General features: G+C 40.1%; 1 protein-coding gene across 1 annotated transcript; it reads left to right on the forward strand.

Annotated features, from left to right (window-relative positions):
• Positions 1–1,350: 1,350 nt before the first annotated feature.
• Positions 1,351–19,485, forward strand: LOC310999198 (uncharacterized protein). Its single transcript, XM_083989522.1, has 18 exons — positions 1,351–1,647; positions 3,182–3,226; positions 4,026–4,273; positions 9,635–9,896; positions 10,081–10,124; positions 10,389–10,644; positions 12,531–12,565; positions 12,932–13,220; positions 13,529–13,557; positions 14,148–14,433; positions 14,805–14,848; positions 14,932–15,005; positions 15,264–15,478; positions 15,573–15,820; positions 15,959–16,087; positions 16,405–16,537; positions 16,655–16,684; positions 17,069–19,485. Exons 1-18 carry the CDS (start codon positions 1,395–1,397, stop codon positions 17,329–17,331), a joined length of 2,883 nt encoding a protein of 960 aa, XP_083845648.1. The 5' UTR covers positions 1,351–1,394; the 3' UTR covers positions 17,332–19,485.
• The last annotated feature ends 738 nt before the right edge of the window (positions 19,486–20,223 follow it).

Raw genomic sequence — 20,223 nt, forward strand, 5'->3', positions numbered from 1 at the left:
GACTTTTCTTTAAGATGTGTGGATGATAAGTGTTCCCTATGTAAATAATTATTTCTGTCTGTCTTTTTGCGAAAAACACTATGTAGTAGCCTAACTCTGACTTGTTGACTCTCACACCCAAAAAGGACACTGTGCTTGACTCTAAAGTGAATTTAAAGCAGAAGTAAGTGATATATTTGTGTTAATATAAGTCTTAAATAGTTATATCTTCCGACAGCAATCACTTACATAGAGTGTTTGGACCGAAACACGGGTCTGTCAGTCCCTCTGCTCTGCTCTGAGCCGAGAAGAAAACATTTATCGTATCCTACAGTTTTTATCCAATGAGGAGAGAGGACGGCATGAAGGGCTGTGTGTGCAGCCAAGGAACGCCGTGAATGTGGTGACGTAGGGACGAGGACTGTTATGGTGCGTTCAAGGAAACTCGTATTTTTCCGACCGTGAAGTCGTACCAGTTCGATCTGGTACGAGTTCACGGGTCAGAAGTTACGAGTGGCCGTTATAGTGACTTTCACAGGTAAAACAGGTCGGAAAAACACGAGTGGGTTGCCTGAAACGCTACAAAGTCGTAAGTTGTGACTTGAAGCTGTAATTTACGGTTTCAAAAGCCTACCTGGAACGCAGCATTAGCCAAAACGACCGGATCACTTACTTCTGCTTTAATGGTATCCAATCTGGAGTTTAAATAGGCTACTCATTGAACACTTCAAAATCATCGGCAGTGCCGGAAAAGATAAAGAACAAGTCATCAATATATCTGTAGGCTACTAACATTTAATTAAAGGAAACCAGGGATTGTCACAGTAAACATAATCTGCTTCAAATTTACCCATAAAAAGTTTTGCATAATTAGGACTGAAAGGGCTGCCCATAGAGACCCCTTGCTGTAGTACCTATAGTGCCGCGCACTTATACTAGTGTGATGAGGCTGAAGTATGTGCGGCCTAGGTCTAGGTTATAGATGAGGCTGTATGCAGTGTCATGTGAGTCAACAATAAAGCCTGCTGTTGTTAAACCAGAGCCTGTAGTTCCGGCGTCCACCTAGGCATACACCACCCGGTCATCATGTTATTACACTTGCCATACTTGCCACTTGCCACTTGCCATAAAACAAAACTCCAACTGTTCAATGACTAGATATTACACCATGCGGAGAGTAATGCTTACAGAAGTGCATAAGTAGGCTAAAGTGAAATTAAAAACACTAGTTGATTATAGAAGTGATCATCACATTTCCTACGGCATTTGAAGGCATCATAACTCCCTCCCTTTTCTCTATCTTTGGTATTGGTATTATCCTATGGTATTATCAGTAACGTTAACAGGAAGCTCAGGGTGGGGAGAGGCTGAACGACATCGAGAGCAGGAGGACAGTGGAGATCACTTGGTGAGAAATGGCTTCAAAAACCACCAAATCCCTCATCAAGGACACTCTGGCCAATCTGAGTAAGGAGCAGTTTGAAGCCTTTGTTGAGGCGCTTCTTGACCGCAAAGAGGCCCCGCGTGTCAAACGCAACTCTGTGGAGGATAAAAGCCGCTTGATGGTCACAAACGTGCTGGTCTCGACTTTTAAGGAGAGCAAGGCTCCGGAGGTGGTGGCGGAGATACTGCGGCAGATCGACTGCAACGACGAGGCAGATGAACTGGGTAAATGTCAACCAAACAGGCAACCTCACTGTCTGTCAGGACTGAGGGTTATTGTAATTTAAAAGCCGAGTTTCTTTGTTTTATTAGGAGATAATTATAGGTGAAAAACGTTCGAAACGTTATTTCACTTTCACAGGTAGGGCCCGTCGGCCCGTGTATGAGTTGCACTACTGTTAGTTTCCTTCTTTTCTCATGGATGCAAACAGCGCGCCGAAAAGCGAAACTCGCTTTTTTCATGACCCATTAGGTGACTTGTGTGAATCGTTCAGATCCGAAGAGTTTTTTTTTTTTTTTTTTTTGGGGGGGGGGGGGGGTCTCAGCGTCTCAGCTGGGGTCAGTAAAATGTTTTTCTAACAGGCTGACAGTGACAATCACGTGAAACTGAGGCGAACTCATTCATGGCTGTCTCTGATTTGACTGATAACAGCCTCTTCCAATGTAGACGCGCGACATGCGCGCTCATTAAAGCGGCGCGTATCCGCGTGCAGTCGGTGCGACTGCGACGGCGACGCAGTTCCCCCCCCCCCCCCGTGCGTGTCCGTGGAGCTGTGCGCCGCAGACATGCACGGTTCCCTACGTTGCTGTGTCAGGCAGGTGTTTCCCACGGAGCTCTGCCCCGTTTCAGAGGTGAAGGAAGCCCTAATGAGTGAGTGGAAAGAAGTCGCCTCCGCGATGTAGAATGTGTTCAGTTCAAAAAGTGAAACTAACACATTATATAGGCCTATATGTCCATTACACACTGAATGAAACATCCCATGTCTTTATTTATTCAGTTTATTTTAATAGTAATAATTATGACTAACATTCAGTGAAGACCTAAAAATCAGTATCTCCAAAATGGAAATATTGCAAAGGAATTTTTTTTTTTTTTTTTAAGAATTTTTAATATAGAAATGTTGGCCTTCTGAAAACTATGTCCATCTATATGCACTCAATACTTGGTTGGGGTTGAACTACTGGAAATTGACTTTTCCGTGATATTGCAATGTACTTATTTGTTAATGATGAGCACCCCCCCCCCCCCCCCCCCCCCCCCGGGAAATTCCTCTCTTTTTTGGTCCTGACCCGTTTGCATCCCTGAATTTTCTACTTGCACACTGTTAAGCTCAGTTATCTAGAGACTAGGGAGTAAACAACCAGCTTCGACAGAGAGGCCCAGTGGGCCTAATAATAATGATAGTAGAGAAACAACAAGACTTTGTCTCATTAAAGAATTCCTACCAGTCATAGCAGTTATTAATGAATGATAAGTGGCCAAACACTGAGCTAAAGCTGTAGCCGGGGATGGGTGTGTAACTTCTGTGCATGGAGCACAACTGGGGGGGGGGGGGGGGGGGGACATTTAAGAAAGATTGAATTTAATTGGATTCATGATTAGCATCACTTGCTCTGGGTCTCTTCCCATACCTACCTAGCTACTTGTTGAGTTATTGTGCTCCAGATTAACCCTGTACCTCTCATTTCATTTTCACCTATGTGATATAGGCTACCCCTCTGAATCTGACTGACCTGTCATGTTGTTTTTGTTTGGCAGTCAACGAGGCCGCTGCACAATGCTCAAATCCTGGTTCCAGTAACGGTGAGCCTCTTCTCTCTTTGTTTATTAACATCATTATTAGATATTATTAGATCCATCTACTGCTTTCACATAATGTCATTTTATGTTTTATCTTTCCCCCAGTAGTTGTTGTGCATCATAGTAGCACTATACTGTAAAACTGCACCTTGCCACGTGACCATAGAAGGCCATAATACGGTCAGACATACCTACAATAGATTATTTATCTAGAGTAGAAGAATATTATAGAATTTTATTTTCCACAAGAGCACAAAAGTTTCTTGCTGATCAGCTCACCAAAACATGAAGTCAACATGAGAAGGTTTAAAATATGTTATCAAACACAACCAGACTCTTAAATGCAGAAATTAGCTCATCAAGAATACAGTTCTATACAATCACTATTAACACATTATATTGTCTAACTTTGGTCAGGCTAGCTGTTTTCCCGTGTTTCCAGTCTTTATGCTAAGCTAGGCTAAGTGTCTCCTAGCTTTATATTTAGTATACACACATGAGAGTGCTTTCAGTCTTCTTATCTCACAGATGGAAATAAAACACATTTTTCTCCAAAAATGTTAAGAAAAAAAGACAAAAATTGATAATTGTAGAAGACTTCAGCTGTATAATTGTAAAATGTAGATCTTAATCTTTAACATGTAGTTTGATTATAAAATCTACTGTAATTTGAATGTTCTGTTAAAAATGTGGGTCTTGTTTGTGTTTAATTTTGCCACAAGTAGCTACTCAACCTCTTGCTCACATGCAATAAACTTCATGTTCAAATCCAGTCAGTCATTGTTTTCTCCTCTTTCCTCAGATGAGCACCCTGTGGACAAACATCGAGTTACGCTGATCAACAAAGTGCACAACGTTAACCCGATTTTGGACGAGCTCTCATCCAAGAGAGTCATCGGTGAAGAAAAGTTGGCAGAGATCAGGAGACTGCCCACTTCTTATGCCCAGATAAGGGAGCTGTGTGGTTCCCTGAATAGCAGGGAACAAAAAGACATGTTTTATGAATTGCTTAACAAACATGAGCAGTATCTCATGAAAGAGCTCAACAAGGCCTGAAATATTATGGTGAAATAATTTTTAGACCTACCGACTCAAATATTGACATATATATATATATATATATATATATATATATATATATATTTTTTTTTTTTTTACATCAACTGTCCTTGATTTTATACCTAAAGCTGATTGAATTTGTATGATGTTCAGTGCCTCCCTGTCCTTACCACCTAGGGTCTTTTTAATGCTTCATTTTTTTTTAAAGTATTTTTTCAGACTTTTTGTCTTTAATTGACAGTTTAGAGAGACAGGAAATGGGGAGGTGGAGAGAGGGGGAATGACATGCAGCAAATTGCCCCAGGGGAATTAAAGTTGTAGAGTGGGTTTATCACACAACCATGTAAGAAGTTAATTATCCAACATTTAATATAGAACAAGAGTCTTGAATGAAAGTTGTTTTTGTTGTTGTTGTTTTTATAACATCTACTGTGACTCTAAGATGTTAGGAGCCTTCGCACATGCTGTTCCATTCAAAACATTTTCTAATTTCAAATTCATAATCAAATGTTATAATCTCTGGTTGTGGCCTTTACATTTTGAGTGAATGTAACATCTCAAATAAAATATGACGCAAATATACAGTAACTCTCTGTTTTTTCTCCAGGCTGAATGTGGTGTTTTGTTTAGTCAGAAAAAAAACCAAAACGTATTTATATATTATTGAATATTAATGTATTCTTGTATGAGCTAACTCCCCTGGCTGTTTTATAGTTTGTGGTATTATATCATATAATTATGTATGTGTAATACCTCATTGTAAATGTAGCCGATGTCGATCTGGCCCTCTGCGTTGTGTTTCTCACGGCCTGCCCTAGGTGGGGTTCGATCCCACGACCTCCCGCACCGGAGGCGACGATGCTAACCTCTTCGCCAAGAGGTTGACAATCACTTGGCGGGTTGGTTAGCACGTCTTTTATGGGTGGAGTGAGTGCACATCCGTTACATAAAGACAGATGTTGTGTTTGATACTGAAGCAAGTTAATTTTCTCCTGCCTTGTGGGTCTGAAACAGGTTATTTGGTGGATCTGTGGTGTGAGAAAAACCTATCCAAAGTTTATTACAGTGAAGATTGTGTGAAGTAGCCTAATGAGAGGGAAGTAATTGATCATAATCTGAGTCCAAGTTCACTCCTGTGAACGAACTCTGTTTTTCCTAAAAGTATGGGAAGGTGTAATCAATGACGTCACATAGGAAGTGATTGAAAGTGACCGCTTCTCTGCTACATCCATGCTCTGCTATTACTGTGGCTCAGTTATTTATTAATAATAACGTATTCTCATAAATGTTTTTATGTCTTGTGACCAGGACAGAAGTTCACCGTGTATTTTAAGATGTGACACCTGAAAAATCCGATTCACAGAGTCACAGTCACAGCAAGTCTGGAACAATCTGGTCCAGACTGAGTCCAGGGCTGCGTTCCACAAGCGGGTTGAGTCGCCCTCGCTCACTTGCCCTCAGCAGTCAGCATTTGCCAGCCGCCATCATAAGGGCTGTTCCATTTCTCTGAACAGTTGAAGTGAACTTGGTGAGATTGACCCTTGAGGACTGAGTGATCGAGTCAACATCGATGGTCACTCCAGAGCTATGTATCACCCACAATGCATTGCAGTGGTGCACAGAAAATACATCCATGTGTGTATAATATAGTAATGAACCTCAAACACTGGTTGTGACCTACCACCAAAGAAGAGTAAAATGAAAGGGGTCAGTAAACGTTAAACTAGTTTAGCAGTGGCAACATGTCAGAGCAAACAATTTACAAGTGGTAGTAGAAATATAACAACATATTTGTCACAGAAACTGGTGTCGAAAGAGCCTTTTTATATGACGTTTCATATTCATTTCTACTCAGTTGGTGCCTGTGTTGATGTGTAGGCATTTTAATCAGGATTATGAGGAGGCAGAGGGTTGTTGGGTGTGAACGGGGAGGGTGCAGAGCAGCGCCGTCTCTGCATTTCTAATGAGCTACTGGTGCTGTGCAGAAGGAGAGTCCAGGGAAATGGCACAGGTTTTATGATTTTGGCTGAAAACTTTATAATCACAGTTTAAATAGCACATGCTTTAAAATAACTAAAAACAGTTGGAGGGGGAATTAACTCCTCCCCTGCCCACTCTCCTAGAGCACTGGAAGAGAGACACCTCCATTGACTCCCGTGGTAAGGGTTTTGCGCCCCGAGTGGATATGGGTGTTGCAAAAGCGCCCAGAAAACTCATTCACTCCAATGTAGCCTATGTGTTGCCCACTTGCTTGTAAATTGATGAAAACGGCCGTGTTTTTGTTTTTAGGTGTCTTGGTCATATAATTTGGTTATTACAAAATGTAGATTGAGATTAATGTAGACAACAGTTTTTTTTACTCGCCTATACGTTAATGTTAAAGGGTCCTCAATGATGCTATTGTGGCGGTACGAGGGGTGGACCAAAAATAATAATTTAATTAATAAAGGGAATTTACTCAAATCTATAATTGCTGTAACTTAAACCGACAACGCCACCTGGGGGGTTTCACCCCAGGACCTTTAAAGTGAAATTTAAATATAATCAACAAAACAAAAAGGACACACAGGTACGCAACTCAAAATGGCAGGAGACGTGGTTCAATAAATTATAACAATAGATTTTATTTTCACAACAGATATCCAAATATTGCAAGCTTAAAAGTATAGGGGGGGAATGGGGGGATAACTAGTTCCTGTAATGAGGAGAAGGCACAGCAGGGAGGGGTAATAGGGGAAGGAAATCCTTCATGTTAAAGAGCACCCCATTCACACGTGAAACAACTCAAAACTATAATGTGTAGAGAAAACAAACCAAGAAGGTGTCACACAGCACACAGAGGGAAACCATCACCCAGGGACACCACCTCCACCGCTGGCTCTCAGATACTAGGAACAGGAAACAGAAAGGGGGCAATTAATAAGGGAACCACCATAAACAATAAACAAACAATATATATAACAGTTTCCAAGAAACAAAAAAATAGAAACAATTTATCTTAATACAAAATTAACCAGGTTAAGGGAAAAACACAGATTAGACCAATAAATGATTGGTGCTTAACCCAAAACCAAATGAAACAAAGAAACCAAAAAGTAACCAAAGAAAATAACCTCTGGCCAGAAATAGCCTAAATGATTTCTTAATTAATTAATCATGAAACAAATACTAAATCAAGAAAAATAAAGAAAACAATAAACATAAATCCTAAATCTGATGGTTCACACTCACTCATCAACCTGTTTCTCTCACCCTCACACGCACACCCACACGCACACACACACACACACACACACACACACACAGAGACACCACACAGCCACGAATCCTCGTGATACAGCCGCTCTGCCCGTAGCGCAGGACGGGGCAGAGGGAGCGTCTGCAGGCGGCAGGTGTCACAGTCTGTGGCGAGCAGAGAATGCGCCGAGGCGCAGCGTTGAGCAGCGGTGAAATCCGCCGACAACAATTAAAAAGTCAGACAATCAGTTTACAGTCTTCACTGAGTCGCGGCTCGACTCGAGGCCCGGCGAAGCAGCAGTGATCCCAGGCTACTTATCTTAATGTGTCCAAGCAGTAGTAGAATATTTTGCAGGCGTCCTTGTGACCAACCAAGGAGGGAGAATGTACTGCTCCGTGGAGGATGGAGCGTCTCAGGTCTGCGGATGGAGCGTCCGGAAGCTACAGGGAAAATCAACAGGTTGCCAATCAGCTGATGCCACTAATTACTCAAAACACAAGAGATGCTGCGAGTACGCACCTTAGTCCTCCAGTCACAGTTGCGTACTGGAACGGGGACAGTAACCGCGGCCAAAACTACCCGCTAACAACACAAATAAAATAGATTAATACCATCCAGTGAGAGCCAAAACACGAGCAGCAGCACTGCAGCCATGCTCCTTACCTGTGTGAAAGCGGAAGGCTGCAACCAGGAAGTGGGTGGAGCTCAGTGCCAGGGAGCAAGAGGAAGAGAGGGGGGGCTAGAGCCTTCCTATATGCCCTCACTCCTCCACCTCATAGGCCAACCAACTCACGTCAATTAAGGAGGCAGAAATGTGACAGCACATACCATTACACTATTACCGTGGGTGATCTATAAATGTCCTTAAATTATTGAAATACCACACTTGCTCATTCACCGACAATGCAGAGATGTCAGTTCTTGGGCGCTTTTGCAATACCCATATTCCGCCATCAGGAGGCGCTTCATCTCTTTTCCAGTGCTCTACGCTCTCCAAGCCTCCGTACGACGTATTAACAGAGAATTTCTAGACTGGCTCTGGTATTAACAAGGGCTGAGGGCAAATGAGCGAGGGAAACTCAACTCAACCTGCTGTTGGTCTGGTGTCTCACACTCACAACGACCAGAGACAAAACAGAGGCTCAGTCAGTCGATAATGTGAATTTCCAGTAGGCCTAACTTTGTCCAAAAACCAGCCGAATCGGAAATTAGGTCGCACTCGGTGAGTTTTATTTCCACATCAACACGAACACCAGCAGTGAACTGAACCAGGAAGAAGCTGCAGTTTAAATTCAGTCAGCATTGTATGAGCATGAGTCATTTGTTTAGGTTTTGTAACCAAAGCTAAATGTTGTTTTTATTACTTGAATAAACTATGACATTTGATCATATACTTTCGCTTTTGAAGTTGAGCTTCCTGTTGCCTGCAGAAACGTCACCGCCCATAAAACTAAACACATCTCGTCGAAGTTAATTTTAACATTGAAGACTAGGTGGACAGTTGGACAACGCCTGACATGAATGGCATGAGATGTGGTTTACAAATATATATATATATATATATATATATATATATACGATATGAAGTGTATAGCAAAATTGTTTATATATATATATATATATATATATATATATATATATATATATATATATATATATATATATATATATATATATATATAAACAATTTTGCTATACACTTCAAATATATAATTTTGCTATACACTTCAAATCGTGTCATATTTCATATCCTGTAATGCTACATCCTCCTGCACAACACAGTTATAGCCTATTATACAAATAGAAACTGAAACTTTCACAGAATAAACATATGGCAGTAGCCTATCAATAATTATAGGAATAAAATTGGGGATGAAAAGTAGCAAGATGAACACTTTTTTTTTTTTTTTTTTTTTTTTACCATGCTGAGAGTAATAAATAAAAGGACAGACATACATTCCTCATAATAAATTATTTCATCATTAGCTCATTCTTTCATTGGCTCTTCAGTATCACTGTTTTTTTTTCTTTTTACCAATGCCAATTAGTTTCTAAATATCCATAAGCTTGCACACTGACCGTCTGAGTCATCATACGTCCTTTTTCTTTTCCAGAGGACAATGATGGCGACTAAGAAGCTGCTCTATGAAACTCTGGATAAATTGAGTCCTCAGGAACTTGATGAATTCAAGTCACACATTGAACAGGAGAAAAGTTTCCCACTCAACGCAAGGACGCAGCTGAAAGTGGCAAACACACAGGAATTAGTGGAGCTGATGTACAGACAAGAGTGTGTGGAGATGATCAGAGAGGTTCTGAAGAAGATGAACAGGACTGATCTCGTACAGATGACAGAGGTCAGCTCAGGAACCAGAGGTGAGGTGAAAAAGACAGTATGTTAAAATCTGATTTGTCCTCTTCTCTTTACATTTTAAAATAGGCTACACCTATATCAAGAAATGTAGATATATTGTGTGGTTTTAATGTGAAACATAATGAGAATCACTTTGCTTGAGAAGCAATACTGGCACCTATTTTTATTTCCTTTATTTCTCCTCAGAAAAACGCCTAGTGGATGAACAGCCATCTACACTGATTCACAAAGTAAGTAATGTCACATCTGTCTGTCCATGTGCTGCAGATTTCATTCAATAAAATGAAGGTTTACAATCAACATCACTGGTGAAAAATGAATCATCCTCTGCTCAAGCAGATAATAACCAAATGTATCAGTAACTTAGTTAATCTATGGAAAACAAATTTAAACATTCAAATGAATAAAATAATGATGGTAAAAGACAAATCCTTAATTTTCCCGATGCCGTAATGACATCTACCCTGTATGACCATGTACTTGGAATTCTACAGGTTGCATCAACACTGACCGGTTTCAGTTTTCTGGATCTTGAGAGATTCAAGTGGTTCCTGCAGCTCACTTGCTTCCACAAAGGTTTTCCGTACATCGCATGGAGACGACTGGAGGGACACAGTGCAGACAGACTGTCAGAGGTGATGGTGGAGATGTGTGGCCTTCAGTCTGTGGATGTGACCGGGGAGGTTTTAATGGACATGAACAGGACCTGTGTGGATCAGAGGCTGTCAGAGATCAGCTCAGGATTCAAAGGTGAGATAAAGAAAACAACTGTCACATTAAAGCAGAAGTGAGTGATATATTTGTGTTAATATAAGTCTTAAATAGTTATATCTTCTGACAGCAATCACTTACATAGAGTGTTTGGTCTGAATCACGGGTCTGTCAGTCCCTCTGCTCTGCTCTGAGTCGAGGAGAAAACATTTATCGTATCCTACAGTTTTTATCCAATGAGGAGAGAGAACGGCATGCAGGGCTGTGTGTGCAGCCAAGGAACGCCGTGAATGTGGCGACGTAGGGACGACGACTGTTATGGTGCGTTCAAGGAAACTCGTTTTTTTCCGACCTGTGATGTCGTACCAGTTCGATCTGGTACATAGACTGTACAAAAAGACGTACTGGTACGAGTTCACGGGTCGGAAGTTACGAGTGGTCGTTATAGTGACTTTCACCGGTAAAACAGGTCGGAAAAACACGAGTGGGTTGCCTGGAACGCTACAAAGTCGCAAGTTGTGACTTGAAGCTGTAATTTATGATTTCAAAAGCCTGACTGGAACGCAGCATTAGCGAAAACGACCGGATCACTCACTTCTGCTTTAATGTTGTAATAATGTTGTAATAAATAAATATACAGGGTTGAAGAATGTTTGTATTTGACACAAATCACTGCTTGAGAACTAAACCTTCACCAAATCTGATGCTGAATAATGTAGCTGTTGAGCGGGTAGAAGAAACAAAGCTGCTTGATGTGACAGTAGAGAACCCTAACTGTATGGACGATCAGCCTAACATCACATCTTGATTATTGCTAAATGCAGTTTTGTATCAAGCCATGGTTGCTTGGACATGACTTCCAGCTCGAATGGGAGAATCAACAAGTAAACTTTAACAACCAAGTGACACATGATCCTATACCTTTGGTCCTATGGTTGTAGTCATACTGTGCAATTTTTTGTTTTATGCTAATCATTAAGTACAGAAATGATGCATCCAATACTTAACCCTGTATGCTAATGAGCAAGTTAGTATGTGTTTATATGTCTAGCTGAAGCATAATGTGCGTACATAAGAACTACTGTAAATGAGTATGACAATGTAGAGTTGCGTGTTTTTGATGAAAATTTTTGATGTTATCATTGTTTGTTTGTTTTTATCCATTGTAATGTAATGTTTTATGTTTTGTTTGGACCACAGAAAGAGTAGCTAAGGAATCAGAATAGTGGCATCCAACTTATAGTATAGAACAATACAGCAACATCATAGTCCTATACCATAACAGCAAAAATACTGTGTTTCCTGTAACACTTGAAGAGAATGATGGAACAAATTGAATTTATATGTGAGACAATGAGACAAAAGTAGATGAAATGATTTTAGGGGATGAATGTTTTGTGTTTAACCTTTAAACCGGCAATATTCTGAAGAATTAATGAGCCTGTTTACTCTTGTAATTTTCTTATAAATATTTTATTTACATATTTTCTTCGAAATCTCCTTTCCTTTATTTGGGCCTAATGTTCTAGTTTGTTCCGGGTCTGTTAATAAATGAACCCAAACTCTAACCCTGTCTTGAATTGTAGTATTTCCACAGCCTTACCTCTGTCAAACCACTCAGGCTTTTTAACTGTCACAACTTCATGTGATTATGACTAGGGTTAAATGTGTTGCAGCTTCAGGATCACCAGCTGAAGTATCTGATGAAGGTTAAGATTAGGTACAGGCAGTAGTAGTAGTATAACTGAGAATAATGTTGAATTAAAGTGAACTGAATCGACGTTGTGTTAACATCCAGAAACCAGTCAGTGCTTTGATGGTGTTAGTATGAAGTAGATTTTCTGTTGATATCAAACAACACAGTCTGACTGTGTCTGATGTGAAATCAATCATTCCTGAATCTTTCATGTTTCCTTTCTTCTCAGAGAAAGATGGATGCTGCTCTGCTCTGGTCCAGAAAGTGAGTAAAGTCACAATTTGTTTAAGGCTGAAACAGTTTAGTAACTGACAGAAAATTACCTAAAAGCCATATTAATGGAAGGTCACTCTCTGAAGTCACTGTGCAATTTATTATAATAATGACCACATATTTGTAACAAATTATAGATAGTTGAGAATATCATTTGTTGATTCATTAATTAATGAAATGACATTGACTTCACCGAAAGAATGTGTGGTTTGGGCATAACTGATATTACCAGTTGTGTCATTACCTTGTGTGTTACAGCTGATGTCATCTAAACATGTGCACACAATACACAATTTTCGATGTTAGTAAAAAATAATCTGTTGATAAACTGCACTGTTTCTGCTTTGAATTTACCAGGAAGAAACGATGGTGTCTGTTATCCAGCTCCTTCTGGAAACACTTTCTGATTTGAGTGTCAGAGAGCTCAGTGGCTTCAATCTGCTTCTCCTGAGTGAAATTTGCCATCAGAGGCGTCACTCAGACGTCCCATGGACCCTGCTCATGAAGACACACCTGGAGGACACTGTGTTTTTAATGGTGCAGACTTATGGTGAAGAGTCTGTAGGGACGACTGAGAAGATTTTAAAGCAGATGAAGAGGACTGATGTGGTGCAGAGGCTGTTTGACAGAAGCTCAGGACCCACAAGTAAGACAATGAAAACATGAAGAAGTCACTGAAGAAGCCCATATCTCATGAGTCACGTTATCTTGTTAAACGATAAATAATAATGTTTATAATGTATACAATACTATTAGGAGACACATCTCCTGGTGCATATTTCATGACTAATGTGAAATGTGAAAATAAATGAGAGCAGGTAAATATTACCATTCATACATATAAGTAAATATGTAATGGGGAAAAGTTGAGAATAATTTAGTGTTGATCTCTCTGCCGTGTTTCTGTTCAGTTGTCAGTCACTAATGTGTCATGTTTATTTCTCTTCACTCTAGAGAAACGCTGCTCTGCTCTGATCCAGAAAGTGAGTGAAGTCACATCTGTTTGATTTTATATAACAAATGTTTCATTCAATAGATGCAGGTTGAAAATGATAGTGAATATTTTATCTACAATTCAGACTTATGATTTACTCTGGATTTATCTCACTGAACTTCTGCTGTGATTTAATCCAAGAGTAAAGTTCAAAGTTTTTTTTTATTGTCACTGTATACAAAACCACAGAAAAGAATACATATACAACAAAAAGTAAAAATAAAAATTCAGATAAATCTAACCGAAAAACACAGTGGCACGCACACACGCAACACACATCCATGATGTGTTTACCACTGAGGATGAGATGAGGAAACAGCAGGCAGACGTTTCTCTCTAACTTTTACAGTATCGAGAAGATTCATCCATTAAAATCACTTGTTTATTTTCACTTGTTTATGTGCAACAGAGAAGATGATGTGAAAGTGAACCTATTATAATCAATATGACAGCAAATACCATGTGTTTCAAACCTGACACACATCATATACATCTACACAAACGATGATAAAATGCAAAGAGACACATTGTAATTGTCCAAGTGGATTAAATGTCCTATGATTATATTCATGTTTCTAGGTGGCTACAGTGGCAGCTGTTAAACATCTGCTTTTGGAAAACCTGAAGGATTTGAGTGTTGAGGAGCTTCAGAGATTCAAGGAAGTCCTACAGTTGATTCCCTCCCCATTGGGAACTTCAGTCAGCTCATGGATGTGGAGCAGCAGAGACAACATTGCAGATGTAGTGGATGTGATAATGGAGACCTACAGCCAACAGTCTGTGGAGGCGACCAAGAAGGTTTTCATGGAGATAAACAGGACTGATCTGGTTCAGAGGCTGTCAGAGACCAGCTCAGGACTCAAAGGTAATTCATGTCAATGAATACTGTCCTAATAACAAAAATCTTGTATGCAGGACGTACACTTAGCAGTCAGCTGAAGTTGAATATCCATGGTCACTGACTATAGCATGACTGTAACACCAACCCTCATTGTTGTGTGATGTTTGCTATTATTAGGTTGTTACATGCAAACTATATACACAGAATGCAAAAACATTTTGTACTTATATCATGATTTACTTTCAAGAGCTATGGTTACCTAAACGGCTGCATCTAACTAATTTTTATTGTGTGCAGTGCAGTGTTGCCACTTTTCCTCAGCTTAGACATTATGGAAAGTTACCATATTATTTATCAACATCTAATTATTTAAAATGTTGCTGTGTTTTTATAAGGGGATTCGATGAGCTTGAAGGTTAAGAGTTGTGGACACACTAAGGTAATCCCTTACATTCATTTATTCATTCATCCGTTCATGTGCTCATTTAGACGACAGCTGACTTTTCTGACTGTCCTCTGCAGCAGGAATCCAGCGACTGGACTAAAGTTGAACCTGAGGTGAACAGTACAGAAGCAGATGAGGCTTCAACTTACAGGTAAAAACAACAAGTTGAAAACTGCAGCTCAGCAACTGGAGCAGTAGGAAGAAGTTCAGCTTGGTTCATGGGATGTTTTCACAGGAGAAAAACTAGAATCTCTCTCTGTGCTGTTGCTGCTTCTAGCAAATCAACATGACGAGTAAACTGATGATGTTACACCTGACTCTGAATAAAGTCCAGGCAGATTATTCCCACTGTGTCTCTAATATAGAGTTTGATGCACAAACACAAACTGACCTGTTTGGTCTGATTTAGTCTACAGTCTGAGGCAGGACGCTTTGAGTGCAGTGTCTCTGCTTTACGCTGGGTCTGTAAGGAGAAGATCAGCCTCCAGTACCAGTTTAACTCTTGGGAGGACCACATGGAGAGGATGGAGAGCAGACAGTACATGGCTGCAGGACCTCTGATGAACATCACAGTCGATGCTGGGAGGTTGGATGAAGTCTACCTGCCACACTGGATCTGCATAGGTCAGTGGACTTTGTACATCTCTCACTACACAAGAGAACAACAACTCTGCCGCAGTCGGTTCCTCCTCACTGTGTGTGTTTGTTTCTTGTGCAGATGACGACCCAACAGTAAAAGACAACTTTGCAGTCCTGCACATAGATGAGTGTGGAGATGTTGTGGAAAAAGTATTTGAGGTCACACCGTCCCATGTCAAGTTGTCTGAACCAGTTTTCTCAATTTTTCTCATCCTGGTGAAACTCGGCCTTTGGAAAATAAAAACAAAAGTGTTGATTTATCAGACCAACACAGCTTTCCTCACGCTCCATGTTTATCTGATCCCTCGTGATCCTGGTCTGCAGCAGGTTATTTCATGTCTTACTGTCTCAGTACCACTTATCATAACATATAAAATGCACCAGAAAAAAATTGATAAATACACAACAGTGACACTGTTAGATACTAGAAGTTGTTTAAAATATATTCTGTCTTTTCTTTGACAGGTAATGGACAAAAGGGAATTATCCCATGGATACAAAATAATCCGAAAACCACATCCAGAGAAATCTCTGAAAATGCATCAGCGTTTCAACCTGGCAACAGATTTGGTCGGTGCAGAAATTACACCTGAGGTACGGTTTGATCTGTTTTAACAATAATGTGTGATGAACTGTGATACCGTGGGATGAATTTAACTGAGCACATAAATGTTCTACCTCATTAATATGTTGACAAGTCTAAGGCCACTATGAAGCAGTATAATTTAAGAATCTACTTTGAGAAGGGCTCATGTGAGCCTCGACCCTGTGTCTGACTGGCAGCCTGTCCAGGGTGAACCCTGCCTCAGCTCAACAGGATTAACAGACTGAACATTGCAGGACTGATGAAATGCCAAGTGGCTGTCATCAAAACTCTTACCCTCCCCCACTTTCCATAATTTCTTTCATAGACCTTAGAGCTCGAATCTGGATGGGACCCAAATTTCCTTGAATTGTTCACTGAAAATCCAAGTGGAAACTTCAAGCTCCATCTCAACCACGAGGGAGAACCTCAGCCTCTGTGGACCTGTGTCATTCGAAAAGGTCATTTTTATGATGTATCATATTTGTTGAGTTAAAGATGGATCCTGAGTAAAGCAAATGTCACCAGTAACATCAGCTACATATTGATGTTTTTACCTCTGCTCTTCTTTTTGTCAGATGAATACCAAAGCCCTGGCCATAGACAAGGTAAAAGAACTAATGGATTAAGGACTAAGGAATATTGAATTTGTTACAACCTTTTGTTCCTATCCAGGGGTCGTTACTGTAGAAATGGTTATGGTGGAACCTGTGAGACACCGGAAGTGGTGCCCATAATTCCCGCAAGGTATCATGGGGGCTAGGAATAAGGTGGATAGATTTATTTCCAGACAAAACAATAACGTCCTGTGTTCATTAATAAATGCCAATAAAATGTACATTTTGCATTTTGAGATTACCAATAAAATGTTGAAAGTTCAGAGGTCCAACTCAAACACTGACAAAACATTTTGTTTGTTTTTTCTCTCTGTATTCACTTTAACCACAGTTAACCCCCTCTATAAAGTTATTCTTCACCTCCTCTGCTCTCAGGGAAGCACTTTGTGGATGAACACCAGTGCGAGCTGATCCAAAGAGTGAACAACATAGCACCAATCTTGGACGGTCTTCTGAGAGAGGGTGTAATCCAACAGGAAGGTTATGATCAAATCCGGGTGACCCCGACCTGTCAGGAGAAGATGAGGAAGCTCTACAACGGACCTCTGAGATCTGGTGGCCACATAAGCAAAGACATCTTCTACAAAATCCTCCAAGAGAAGGAGCCATATCTTGTTGCTGCTCTGAAGAGGAAGTAGTGACTATGGTTCATTTGCCTTTTTTGACCAAAAGACCTGAGGACTGTCCCTCCTCTGGGCTACTTGTGAAATGTCTCTTGTTGCAAATACCTTGTTATGTTAAGATGATGTGAAAGACAGCTATTATGTTTGTACCAGCTATCATTTGAACACACAGATATACCAGATACAAATCCCATATTTCCAGTTTTTCTCTGTGGGAGACTTAGTTTTGGTGGCAGTGGTTAAACTTGGGATCAGTCGACCCCTGCAATTCTGTCAAATTCAGAACAAGGCCCAATAAACCCTTAAAGACACTTTATACAAGGGTTTAACATCTCTAATTTTGCTCTAAATTTTTTTAAAGATGATTTTTACAGTTGTTTTATGCCACTGTCAGACTACATGATCTTTAAGGCTGATGTTGCAGATGAAGTCACCCACCAAAGCCCCCGAACAGCACCACCCTCTACTCTGTGTGAACTCTTCAAAACAGTGATTATTGAGGCTCATTCAGAAATATCTATCTAGCGAGCTAAACATGTGCTAGATGATTTTTAAATCTTAACTGATTCTCCTCCTCCAGTTTTACACAGCTATCCTTGAAAGCATCCTCACAGCATCCATCACAGTTTGGTACGGCAGTCTGGACACTCATTCACGTAGCAAACTCCAATGTATCATAAAAAAAGCATCTTTAATCACAAACACCCCTCTCCCATCACTTGACTCACTTCACCATAAACGCACAATAACAAGAGCACATACGATCATCTCTGATCCAACACACCCAGCCAACCACCTGTTTCAACTGTTGCCCTGCAGGTGCTTTAGGTCCATATCAACAAAAACAACCCGGTTCAAAAAGTTTTTTCCCACTGCCATCAGGTTACTGAACTCCACTCATCCTCAAACTCTGTCTGTGTTAAATGTATAGTCTGTATGTACAGTAAAATGTCTGGTCTGATGTTGATGTCTGTTTATGTATGTTAAATGTGATGTTTGGTGCCACACAGTACTATGTGCCACTATGCTGTGCCGAAAGCAAATTCTGCCGACTTGTTGTGCAGTCCTTAATAAATGAAATGAATTAATTAAGTGATTCTTAAAATATGGGACACCACAGACTCAAGGGCAGTTTCAACCTTTAAAAAAAACCCATACACACACAATATACTTTCTCCACACACAGAATTTCACAGAAACGTTGTGTTCAATCATGACATAAGAAGAAAAATGATAGAAGTCATCATCACTGTGGTAAAATCCAGCCCCCACTTTGTTTTACTAAGAAAGTACTGATTTCTAGCAAGCCAATAGGGTCATAATTCACCTGCTTCAGCTTAACGGCTGGTAAAACATCTTTCTGAACTACACTAGATGGATAATAAGCACTTGATAAGTGGAGTCGCTTGGTCAATTAACACCATGGTGGTGTTTCGAATGGCTTAAGGTGTTTACAATACATCAGACACTGTCTGAAGTAGGTGATTTATGATCCTGTTGGCTTGCCATAGAGGACATACATGTTCTATATTCAAATCCAGATTGATAAGGACTTGATTGATAACTACCTGTTTCCACCATAAACTGTACAAGAAAGACTGGTTTGTGGAAACAGGAAGTTTCCTTCTCCACCTGAAAACTTCACGCAATACAGCTCCAAGACAAGATTTCAACATTTTTATAATTCAAATGTAAAATACAATGTAGGTTTTAATGTTGCAAAAGTTTGCACATAAAGAATAGAAAAAGTGAACCTGTGTTTGACACTTTTGTACTCACACTGTGCAACAGTTCATATTAGTAACAGAAAGCAAAAGTCAAACAATTATTGTTGTGGCCAGGCACTTTTTTTAACATGGTGAATTCAATTTTATGTTTCTTAAACATTTGCTTTTAAATGAATTATTCCAACATAATTATACATAGTATCTATACATGTTAACTAATTGCTTAGTTTCTTGACTGACATTAGTAAATAAAATGGAGTAAAAATGGTAATCTTACACACAACCTGCTCTACACCTGAGCTGCAGCTGCCCCCATGTGAGGTTGATGTTCAGCTAATATCTGTTGGATATACAGTGCACTGTGTTGTGTCGTCTGTCTGAAGTCTCTGTAGAGATGTGTCACTTCCTGGATCAGTGGACGCTGTTCACGAGCGGTGATCTTCTGAGGAGTATGGACACAACAAAACATCAGATCCTAACCAATATTTATCAATGTTTAATGACCATGTTTACTATGTTTATATAGTTGCTGGATAGGGTTATGGTTAGGTTCAGGGAGTTAAAGTTTGGGGGTGGGGGTGGGCAGTTATGTACAGTATATGTAAAGATAGATGATTGTGATAATTGCTGCTATAGAGAAGTGGAAAAAGGAAAGAAGAAGACATGAAGTGTTTTCTTTGTGGCTGTAGGCTACCAGAGATGCAATTTAATAGATATTTCAGTTCTTTGGTCTTAATGAATGTGGGGGAAACACACACGCTCTTTGTGCCAGATCAGTGGACGTCTGATTAATCGTCTAAAATTTAGACGATTAATTTACCGATAATAGACCGATATCGGTCTCAGATCATCAGACAGATTTATCACAGGCCTGAGGGTGTGCTGTGATCATGAGTATGTTCTGTATGTTTTTGTCTTGTTTGTTTGTATGGTTTCATGGTGTAGCCTACCTGTGGATCCTGAGCTGCTCCCTGACAACATCTCCACCAGATCATTCCTCTTTATCTTCTTGTAGATGCTCTTGGTCACCTCCACAGACTGCTGGTTGTGGGTCTGTACTATCAGATCCACCACGCCACGCATGTCTGAGTTTTCCACTTGGCTTTTTGGGATGTCACTGTGCCCCAGGTACCATTTGAATGTTTTGAACTCTTCCTCTGTCAAACATTCCAGTGTATCC

This window comes from Trachurus trachurus, assembly GCF_905171665.1.
Source record: "Trachurus trachurus genome assembly, chromosome: 16".
NCBI lineage: Eukaryota > Metazoa > Chordata > Actinopteri > Carangiformes > Carangidae > Trachurus > Trachurus trachurus.